General features: G+C 39.7%; 1 protein-coding gene across 1 annotated transcript in view; it reads left to right on the top strand.

Annotated features, from left to right (window-relative positions):
* LOC124547582 (esterase FE4-like) overlaps nucleotides 1–12,414 on the top strand; it is a 108,793-nt gene that overhangs the window by 54,238 nt on the left and 42,141 nt on the right. The window contains exons 7-8 of the mRNA XM_047125119.1: nucleotides 237–402; nucleotides 11,320–11,501. Of these exons, the coding sequence (XP_046981075.1) occupies nucleotides 237–402; nucleotides 11,320–11,501 (348 nt within the window). The remainder of the gene's footprint in view (nucleotides 1–236; nucleotides 403–11,319; nucleotides 11,502–12,414) is intronic.

Genomic DNA, 12,414 nt, shown 5'->3' with positions numbered 1-12,414 from the left:
ACATTGATTATTATACTGGATTACTCAGTCATAATTCCTGCTCATTGAAATTAATCATATACAATAAATTGCACTCAGAGAGACCATGGTTAAGGAACTATCAAAACAATGTTTGTGATCATGCAGAATTTTGCATATGGCAAGAGTCTATAAATTAATTTCCTTAATTAACCATTTATCATCATTTTCAATTATGAAAATATGAAATTTAAGAATGAATTACTGTTTCCAAACAGGACATCATGGGTATCTTTCAAATGGTGTTTGTACCCAGTGTTGAACCACAGCATGATGGTGCATTCCTAACAGCAGAACCAACAGCGCTTCTGTCTCAGGGTTTATATAATGATGTTCCTTACATGACTGGTGGAACATCTGCAGAGTGCTTGTTTTATGTTGCACGTAAGCAATAAGCACTAAAAATTATTTATTAACTATAAATCATATTTATCTCCCTCAACCAAAACTCGTTTTACTCTTTTTTATAGTCTACACACCACTCATGGGTTAGGCCATTGTCCGTTCTGACTGGTCAACTGCTGCCTACGAGACAGTATAACGAATTATCTATGATTATGGGATGTGTGATCACCATACTGCCAATCCCTACAGCTGCTATTGCCGATAAATGACTCCTGTTGATGCTGCTGCTTCTTATTCAAACATCTCCTCATTTGGCCTCACAAGGACTGAGTGGACCTCTTACCAGATCTTCCTACCCACCTGAGAAAAAAATCTGATGATGTACTGCAAACAGAATCTGGGTCCTCATTATCAAAGGCAGCAGCGCTGAACATTCAGCAGTTGCAGCACTCATATTCTTTTTTTCTGTTTATTATACATGTTTGTATTATTCTTTCCCCTTGCCAACGCCTTTTTCTCCTTTTATAAACTTTTTACTTCTCCTCCTAACCCATCCTACTATCATCTCTGACTGAAACCTGGCATGTGGATTACTGATATACTACTTTTACTCTGCTACTCTCTTTCAGCTATTTTTTCTTCATATTTGCCTTTGTTTGCTTTTATACAAGCTGGGACCCTCTTAGACTTGATTCTGAAGCTACAACTATTTTCATACTCTGCAAACTTCTGTGACATGGATGGCAGCGAGAGTACTTTCCACTGAATCATACAGTAAGGTATCTTCCCATGTTTGAAGCACACAGGAGATTAGATTAGATTAGTACTTGTTCCATAGATCATGAATATGACACTTCGTAATGGTGTGGAACGTGTCAGGTTAATAAAAGGTGTCTATACAAGATATTACATTAGACAAAATATTACATGACACTCGATAATAAAATTTTTTTTATTATTTTTTTTTAATTTCATTTAATTTTTTTTTTTTTTTTTTTTTGAGGTTGGGAATTACAATTACCCACTTACTATATCCAAAAATTCATCTAATCTAATGAGTAGAAGGAGTTGCCATTAAGAAATTCTTTTAATTTCCTTTTAAATCTTTTAAATGCTATATGGCTATCTGTCAGACTTTTGATGCTATTAGGTAAGTGACCAAAGACTTTTGTGGCAGTATAATTTACTCCCTTCTGAGCCAAAGTTAGATTTAACCTTGTGTAGTGAAGATCATCCTTTCTCCTAGTGTTGTAGCCATGTACTCTGCTATTACTTTTGAATTCGTTCGAATTGTTAATAACAAATTTCATAAGTGAATATATATATTGTGAGGCTACAGTGAAGATTTCTAGCTCTTTCAATAAGTGTCTGCAGGATGATCTTGGATGAGCTCCAGTAATTATTCTGATTACACACTTTTGTGCAATGAACACTCTTTTATTCAATGATGAGTTACCCCAGAATATGATGCCATACAAAGGCAGAGAATGAAAATAGGTGTGGTAAGCTAATTTACTCAGATGTATATTGCCAAAATTTGCAATGACCCTAATAGTATAAGTAGCTGAACTCAAACATTTCACCAGATCCTCAGTGTGTTTTTTCAAGTTCAACCCCTCATCAATGCATGCACCTAGAAATTTTGAATATTCTACCTTAGCTACCAATTTCTGATCGAAGTCTATATTTATTAATGGGGTCATTCCATTTACTGTGTGGAACTGTATATACTGTGTTTTGTCAAAGTTTAATGAGAGCCCATTTGCAGAGAACCACTTATGATTTTCTGAAAAACATCATTTACAATTTCACTAGTTAATTCTTGTCTGTTGGGTGTGATAGCTATACTTGTGTCATCAGCAAAAAGTACCAGCTTTGCATCTTCTTGAATATAGAATGGCAAGTCATTAATATATATTAAGAACAGCAGAGGACCCAAGACCAAACCTTGTGGCACCCCATTCTTGATTGTTCCCCAGTTTGAGAAATCACCAGTTTTTGCATATTATGTGAACTGTTTATTTCAACTTTCTGCACTCTTCCAGTTAGGTATGATTTAAACCATTCGAGCACTGTCCCATTCATACCACAGTACTTGAGTTTATCTAGAAGTATTCCATGATTTACACAATCAAAAGCCTTTGATAGGTCACAAAAAATCCCAACGGGTGACTTCCGGTTAGTCAGAGCATTTAATATTTCATTGGTGAAAGTATATATAGCATTCTCCACTGAAAAACCCTTCTGGTAACCAAACTGACATTTTGTTAAAACTTTATTTTTACAAAGGTGTGAAGCTACTCTACAATACATTACTTTTTCATGAATTTTGGATAACAATGATGAGGACAACACAACACCCAGTCCACAAACAGAGAAAAACTCTGACTTGACTGGGAATCGAACCCAGGCCTGTTCACTTGGCTGCTTAACCGCCCCTGTGCATATTGTAATTAGTCCAATTTTATTTTTTCAGTGGCTGTAGGATCAACTTGGAGTGGGCTATAGTATATTCTTAGATTACTCACTAAATTCTTGTTCTTGAAATTTTGTAGTTAGGCTTTTGCAAGGTAGCTGACTTATGTCTTGAAGAGACTGCTAGTTCAGGTTTATCAGTGTCCGTGTAACACCATTCCATTAATCAAACAAACCTGTCATGATTCATGCCTCCCTCTTTGTATAAATTAAATATCTGTCGTTAGACTCACAGATTTGAGCAATATTCTAAAACGGATCCCATGAGTGTTTTTAAGCAATCTCTCTGCACTTTCTGAGAATCCTACAAATTAAATGAAGTCTGTTACATACTATACCTACAATTCAGTCTCTGTGGCCATTGATTAGAACATTATTTTATTCTATGAGTTCTACCTTGATAGCTGCAGGCTTAGTTCAGCAGATTGCTAAGTGAGCAGGCCTGGGATCGATTCCCAGTCAGGTCAGAGTTTTTCTCTGTTTGAGGACTGGGTGTTGTGTTGTCCTCATCATTGTTACATCACCACTGGTATGCAAGTCGCCTAAATGGCATTGTGCAAGAAAGTCTTATGTCCAGCAGCAGAGCCGCCACATGACAGAGGGGGAGATTTTATTTTACTAATTGGTTTATTTATCCTCACAAATTTAGGGCCATAAGGTCTCTCCTACAACTAACCAGGCATTCTATGTATTTTACATTATGTTCACATAAAGACCACATGGTATAAATAGAGTTACATGTAATACGGTACATAACCTTAGAAATAAGAAAAACATAAATCGTCACAGAGGGCTCACATCTCTTTTTGGGTACATAGGCAATGAGCATGAGGCCCTTCTTTTTTTTCTGTGCTGCTGTCTTACTTTCTAACTGTAGTTTTTCTCAGACATGGCCTGTAGGATAGTTTCCCTGTTGGCAAACTAATCTTTTTGTAGAACATTTGTTATGGTTTTTTTTCTCACTTAGTTTATTTATTTTACACCACTTTTTTTTGTCAACTCATGTATCATGTCCACATCAGAGTGTGACCTCTGTCTTTTCAAAATGTATTACTGGAGTGCTTTCCATGTTGGGAATATTGCCCACTACATAGCACAGTAGGCAGTCTGTGTGTAGGGTATCTTCCTGACTATGCAGAGAACACTTATTGATATCTGACCAGTTACCTTTCCACACATGCTGAGAAGTAGTGGAAAAGCCCTCACAAGGATCTCAGCTCTCTAAAGCAGTTAAAGAAAAGAAGATGAAATCTTGGGAGAAGGCTATCCTAGTGACTCCACACCATTGGGCGCAGAATTTATGTTCGTCAGTGTTGTTCCATTCCCACCAGAGACAAACAGTGACCTCAGGTGTGTGACCTGCCTCCTTGGCCCCTTCGTGCCTAACCTGGACAACATTAAGCTGATAATTCAATGCAACTGCAATAGATATTACTGTCACCTTCCAGAATTGCAACAATTGATATCTTCCCATTCTGTTACCTGTTTTTCTCTTCAATAAACATGTTTCACTTATGACAATTCTCCAACTTTTTGAGGTTACTGTGATTGCTGTCAGATCTACACTGGCTCCAAGAGGGTATTTGGATGGGTCTGTATACTAATTTGCACAGATATCATCAGTGAGTAGAGTTCCCTCCATATCACAATGGAAACAATAACAGTGTAAGTTTAATCACCCCAGTGATCACCATTTGTGCTATTCCCAGGCAGGGCACTTACAAACCTTGAGAAGGCTGCCTCAATCTGATAAATCCCCCACCACCCTCCCCTTTTCTCCTACTAACAGATTTCAAATGTACACCACCACTGTAGGAGAATACCACATCATCTGGTAGGAGTGTCCTGGTTGACAAACTTCTTTCCAATTTTGATCTGTGCCTCCTCAATTATGGTGCCCTTTCCCACTTAAAAAGAAGAAGAAGACCACGGTCACTTTCATTCCCTCTCTGTTGCACTGAATCAATGACAGTAAGTGACAGTGTCGGGTACATTTCCATTGTGGACACCACACCTCTAGAACTATTAGTCCCCTTTCTACAAGCCCCATTTACTTCCAGCCACGGTAATGGTGAACCAAAGGTATTGCAACAGACATTCAGCACCATTATTGAGTTCTGGAACATCTCAAGTGACATGTTTCACTGATCACCCTCATCACTTTTAATTGACTCTGTGCAAAAGTTTGGTACCTGATTAGATGAAGTAAGAAGAAATACTGAGAGTGCTGTGTATCCTCCTTGAGAATGTATGCCTCACCATCCCAGGTGCTGCCCAAGCACCATAATCTACTGATCCATGAAAGATCAACAACTATTCTGGGGCTGCTCCTTAATGGTGTTGTTTCTATAGATATGATGGTTCTTACTGAACACTTCATGACCCATGTTGCAACAGCTTCAGCATCCTCTTTTTATCTGGCTACCAATAAAATGTATAAAAGACAACTTGAAGACCTATCCTTTCTCCTTTATACCCTGAAATATATGATGAACCTTTCAGTGAATGGGAACTACCAAAAGATATTGTATTCTCAGAAATACAATTAAGGGAAAACAATTTTCTAAATAATATTTAGTTACCAAAATTTGTAGGATGCACAACTGTAGCTCACAGTCATTGATTTCCTGTTAAATACATTATTTGAAAACTCACAGGCTTACAAAAGTCCTCAGTATTAAACTTTTAATCTTTGAGATACATACTGAATTAGGAACAATTATTTTCTGAATAAGGATACTACTACTAAAATTTATAGAAAGCAGATGATGATATAGTATGCATTATATTTTTCATAGTCCTCATTAAAATTTGAAATACACAATGTATGACACACCCTCAAATTTTATATTATCAGTGAGAGATGTTGGGGGAAACTTCATAAGCAGAATGTTCAGCTGTAAGCATTGTTATCTATTTTTATGTCTCTGTTGTCTCTACTCAGACATGTACCTCCTGAAGAAAGTATTGGTCAACCCATCTGTCCCTGTGCAAATTCAATAATTTTCTGTTTATACGATTCATTTAAAGAAGTTACTTTCTTATTGAATACATTGTTGAACAGATGCTCAGTTTAGATCCTACAAATAGGAAGTTACCTATGTTGAGTAATACACATTGTCTAATGTTGGTCTCATCACAGTATGTCACATACTGCATTGTATTGTACAGGCATGATGAATTAACAAATACCATGTACCAAAGACACCATACTTTTTGGCCATGTGTCCTATGACCTTTTTTAGCTCTTTATCCTCTCAGGGACTGTTTCATGCAGTTTCTCCTCATTTAGAAAAATCACCATGTATAAGCTAGCATTTTGTTACCTTTTGTGAGTATAATGCTGGCTATTAAAACTGCAGCACCATGAAATCCAACAACTTCAAATTGGCATGAATTGTACAACATGTTTGGATATGCAACTGATTAGCACATCAGTGCAACTGCACAAAGTAAGAAGCAATAATGGTATGCACCTTCTGTGTACCAGGAAATATTATTTAGTGAATTTCTCATTCTGAAATTGCATTGGGATGTTGATGATAAGAAGAGTATTTTTTATCTCATGTAAGAAATAGGGACATCTGTCAACAGATGTCAGAATTCAACAACAAAAGGACTGTGACTTATCAAGATTGCCATTTATCATTCCATGATATCACTGCTCATTTTGGTTGAGTTTACATGACTGTTGTGCGAGTAGGAATCAATGGATTCACAAGGACCATAATTGATGCTCCGAATGATCTCAACAACCCCATGTGACTAGTACCCAAGAAGAAAGATGTATTGTTCACACTGCTGCCATGTCATATATCTTGTGTCAGAAAATGGGCTTCCTTGTACAAAGACAAGTATCAACATGGAGAGTGTGGCAGTGTCTGTAGTACTAAGGACTGTTGGCATGGTGACCAATGTTGTGGCTTACCTTGATGCAGTAGCAGAGAGAGGTGTGTCATTAGTGGTGTAACATTGAGCATAGGAGTGGCACCACATATTTTTTCACATAAGTCATGGTTCTGCTTAGAAGTGGCATGATGGACATATCAGTGTGTGGAAAATCCAGAGAGAATGAACATAGCCAGATTGATTTGTCATTGTCACACAGGCCCAGTGCCTGGTGTGATGGTATAGTTTGCTGTTAGGCACACAGTGATCACCTTTGCTTTACATTACTAGTAATTTTGATAGCAGCTGTCACATTTCCAAAGTGTTAAGAAAGGTAGCTGTGCCCTCTCTGCAAGGTCCCCATTATGTTATCTTTGAACAAAATTCATGAGATGAATGCTTCTCACGCTGTCCTAACGTGCCTCAGTACAGAGGGTGTTTGACTGTAGCCATGGCCAGTGCATTCTCCAGATTTGTTTGTGGGGTGCTGAGAGGTTGTCACACCTACTAAATGACTACCTCAAGTAGCATGGAATGATGTGCCTGTGTCTGTCATCCAAGCTCTGATCGACTCTGTACCCAGCTGTGTTAGAGTAATTTTTAGTGCCACAGGTATCTGTATACTAATTTCACACCATGTACACCCCATTCTTTTAACAAATTTAATAATGTATTCTTTTGTGTGCACTGTATTCACAATAAGCAAATTTTCATTATTTTACATCTTTCCTGGTGACTCAATTTTAATGGTCAGCAGTGTATAAAAGTACACAAAACTACCATCTTCTCTTGTCCTCACAACAGGCAAGCCCTTTTCGTCCTGTAGTTTCAGTGACTTGCCGTTTCTTTTTAGCCTTTCCAAGTCTTTCTCTGTTTTGTCCCTAAGAAAGGAGCTAATACTTGCAAAATGTAGGATAGTTTTGTGTACATTTACATTTTTTTTTGTATTTATTAGCAGTACAAAAATTTTGCCTTCGAAAGCTAAGTACTGGACAAAAATTCTGTCTCATAATTTTGTAGAATTTATAAGCAGAAGTCTCTGAACAGCTTCTTCTTGTTTGTACACAAATAAGAAAACTCAGGGTCAACACAACATATGGTGAATGAGGTAATGCACAAATTTGCAACTGTTTATTGCATTTAGGGAATTTAATTACACCTTCTACACTTTTCTTGCACATCATGCCTTTCCAGATGACATCTCTCCTTACACCCCCTCCTGCACTCAGCCTCCTACACCATGCATCACTGTACTGTAGAAGACTCAGGTGCAAGACCTGTTACATACATCCAACCACTACTGCCTGTTCCATCCATAGCACTGACACCTATTACAATATCAAGAGTAGGGTCAAGTAACAAAGGTGACAATCACAGTGCACTACTTTGTATGCTTAGAAATATCTGTGCAAGCTGTCCACAGTGATGAAGGGCTAACTAGAATTTCCTATTGTAGAGAACGAGCTTCAGCATAATGAGGTTGACTTTAACAGCTAATTCATGATCCATGTCATCTAGATAGTTCAACATAAACACTTCTTCTTCAGAATGGAAACTCTACCAGTAACAAATCATTTTTAGTTTCAACTGCCCTAGCCAACAGCTCCCTTTTGTTGTTCTCTGCCTGCCTCTGCTTCCTGTGTTTCTGCCTTGTTCCTAACCTTTTCCCCTATTCCAGCCTTGTACTTCCCTTGGTATGTTTATCTTCCATGTTAACTAACCCGTATCTTCCTTTCCTTGTCTCTTTGTCTTACTACATCTATATGCTATTATCTCTGCATTTCTTCTTGCAGTCTGTAATTCTGCTCCCTGCCTCTCTACATACATGACAGCTACCTCACACAATCACACCATCAACTTGCTCACCGACATTTCTCCTAACTCCCTTCCTCTCCCATTCCTACCTATTCCCACTCTATTCAATGATCCTCCCACTCTGTCTAATAAACACTGCTACTTGCTCCATTTAGGCTGTAGCACTGGCAAAGTGGTGTGTGTGTGTGTGTGTGTGTGTGTGTGTGTGTGTGTGTGTGTGTGTTAGGTGGGCGGGGAGGGGAAGAGAGGGGGAGGGGTGCTTGTGAACACATGCCCATTTGTGACTTAGTCTGAAAGAATAAGTTTCTTGTTCTTTTTGCCATGCCTGCTTGCTGCTCAGCAGCTATTATGTTGTGTGGGTATCAAGCAATCACTGTATGTGTAATTATATTGCATCATACATTTCGTCTATACAGGCTGGGACTGTTTTAGATCACAGAAAATAAAATGGCAATCCAGATTTTCAAGTTTGTTCTTTACTTGATTGTACCATTTCCAGCCACAACTCAGCCTGCTGTTTGCTTTCTTAGTTTACAGAAGTATGTTTTCTTTTATTTACAGCACTCTGTTGTAACTCAACATGTCTAACATTGTTACATACTGAGTTTTCCTGTAAACTGATGAACAACAAAAACTTATTTTTTTGAGCTATGCAGCACATGATCTGAGTGGTATCATGATGTCACTTTGCGTAAATTGTAAGCTTTTATTCTTACATGAAACTGTCATTTCATTGTTTTAACAGCTTCAGATGGCCTTTCAGTAGTTGAGCAGGTAGCCCAGTTGGATCAGAACTTAGGATATAGTCCATTCCTAAATTGAAAACATGAATAATAAAAATGTCTTTCAAAGAAAACATCAAATTTGTTTTAAACAGTTGCAGAAACGAATCTTAGATTAAATATTTGTATATTTGTTTTAAATGGACTCCATATCTGAATGGTTAAATTCACTGTCTTCACTGCAGAAGAACCCGGGTTCAATACCCAGTACCCCTTCATACACTCCTGGAAATTGAAATAAGAACACCGTGAATTCATTGTCCCAGGAAGGGGAAACTTTATTGACACATTCCTGGGGTCAGATACATCACATGATCACACTGACAGAACCACAGGCACATAGACACAGGCAACAGAGCATGCACAATGTCGGCACTAGTACAGTGTATATCCACCTTTCGCAGCAATGCAGGCTGCTATTCTCCCATGGAGACGATCGTAGAGATGCTGGATGTAGTCCTGTGGAACGGCTTGCCATGCCATTTCCACCTGGCGCCTCAGTTGCACCAGCGTTCGTGCTGGATGTGCAGACCGCGTGAGATGACGCTTCATCCAGTCCCAAACATGCTCAATGGGGGACAGATCCGGAGATCTTGCTGGCCAGGGTAGTTGACTTACACCTTCTAGAGCACGTTGGGTGGCACGGGATACATGCAGACGTGCATTGTCCTGTTAGGAACAGCAAGTTCCCTTGCCGGTCTAGGAATGGTAGAACGATGGGTTCGATGACGGTTTGGATGTACCGTGCACTATTCAGTGTCCCCTCGACGATCACCAGTGGTGTACGGCCAGTGTAGGAGATGGCTCCCCACACCATGATGCCGGGTGTTGGCCCTGTGAGCCTCGGTCGTATGCAGTCCTGATTGTGGCGCTCACCTGCACGGTGCCAAACACGCATACGACCATCATTGGCACCAAGGCAGAAGCGACTCTCATTGCTGAAGACGACACGTCTCCATTCGTCCCTCCATTCACGCCTGTCGTGACACCACTGGAGGCGGGCTGCACGATGTTGGGGCGTGATCGGAAGACGGCCTAACGGTGTGCGGGACCGTAGCCCAGCTTCATGGAGACGGTTGCGAATGGTCCTCGCCGATACCCCAGGAGCAACAGTGTCCCTAATTTGCTGGGAAGTGGCGGTGCGGTCCCCTGCGGCACTGCGTAGGATCCTACGGTCTTGCCGTGCATCCGTGCGTCGCTGCGGTCCGGTCCCAGGTCGACGGGCACGTGCACCTTCCGCCGACCACTGGCGACAACATCGATGTACTGTGGAGACCTCACGCCCCACGTGTTGAGCAATTCGGCGGTACGTCCACCCGGCCTCCCGCATGCCCACTATACGCCCTCGCTCAAAGTCCGTCAACTGCACATACGGTTCACGTCCACGCTGTCGCGGCATGCTACCAGTGTTAAAGACTGTGATGGAGCTCCGTATGCCACGGCAAACTGGCTGACACTGACGGCGGCGGTGCACAAATGCTGCGCAGCTAGCGCCATTCGACGGCCAACACCGCGGTTCCTGGTGTGTCCGCTGTGCCGTGCGTGTGATCATTGCTTGTACAGCCCTCTCGCAGTGTCCGGATCAAGTATGGTGGGTCTGACACACCGGTGTCAATGTGTTCTTTTTTCCATTTCCAGGAGTGTACATTTTCTAAGATACATACATTTTCTGAGATAGAAAGGTCTGTAAGGCCTAGTGAGGAACTGCTTGAATAGAAACAGTGACGTAATGGCTAGAGGGATTGTCATCATATAGATCACATGTCCCCTGATCATAGATCACTTCTCATACTATTTTGTAGGCTGCAGTTTCTCAGTTGGAACAGTCCTAATGCCTGACCTGTGACTGATGTTTTATTTTGCATTGGTTCTATCATTTATTTGATAAGCTAAGGTACAGAGCTTGTTTCTTCTTGGTCCCACATTGCGTAAATTATAAGTTTTTAACCTCTGTTATTAGAGGCTTACATGAAACTGTCATTCCATTATTTTACAGCTTCAGGAGGCCTTTCAACAGCTGAGCAGGTAGCCCAGCTGGATCAGAACTTTGAGTTAATGATTGGACCTGATTTAAGGCTGCCTACAGCAGAACAGAGAACACAAGGTGCTCGTGAAGTGAGGAGCTTCTACTATGGAGATGCAACTATAACTCTGCAGCAGAACAGCACAACAGTTGCTGTAAGTTAGACTTCAAAGTTCAAATTAAATTTGTGGAGTTAGTATTGTTTTATAAAATTATGCACGCTGGACTGTGATGCTCACATTGTCTCACCAAAAATCAATTTTTGCATTCAGTGACATTTGGGTTATGTCAGAACAACTGAACGGAAATCAACTCCTTAAAAATTGAAAGGTACGGTGTTTGATCCTATGACCTCCCATCAAAATCTCAATTGAGTTTGCATGTGCCATCATGCCTGACATGAGTTCAGTGCTACAAGTCCCTTCAAGTTGAAGAAAACTAGAGATAGAGAGCACACTATACTTAGTGTTGTTCATGATTCTCTTGTAGAGGTTAGAAGTGCATAGTTAATATCTCCAGGTTCAAAGTAGCAGTCCTGCAGAAATTTTTACGTAATGGATTTCATGAAATTAGTCTAGGAAAATTAAGAAAAGGCTGCTAACTTCAATAGTCTTAATTGTTTACTGTTGCTTCTTGTTTCACTTATGTATCATATATATTAAAGCTTAAACATGGGAGTGAACTTTATGTAACACTTTCATACACATAGAAACACAGCAACAAGCAACCCTGTTTTCCAACCAAACATGACATATCATTCCTAACTCAGCACAATTTCTACATATGGTCTAATTTTATGAACATCACTGACAGTTATTCAGATACAGATCAGATATTAAACAGATGTCACTAACTTTAACATAATATCTCCATTTCTGTGTAATGATCAAATTCTATACAAATACAATTTATAATTTTCTTTTCCAGTAGCCCAACTGATTTGACATGGCAGGTTGTTGTTGATACCCTTAAATACAACATTATAATTTAATACTGCCTAATTTCTGAACACAATTTTCAGGTTCTAAATACTATTTTAGTGTTACAAAAACAAAACATAAATAATTT

Source organism: Schistocerca americana, chromosome 1, assembly GCF_021461395.2.
Source record: "Schistocerca americana isolate TAMUIC-IGC-003095 chromosome 1, iqSchAmer2.1, whole genome shotgun sequence".
Lineage (NCBI taxonomy): Eukaryota > Metazoa > Arthropoda > Insecta > Orthoptera > Acrididae > Schistocerca > Schistocerca americana.
The sequence above is the reverse complement of the archived record's forward strand: the minus strand, read 5'-3'. Positions and strand labels throughout refer to the sequence as shown.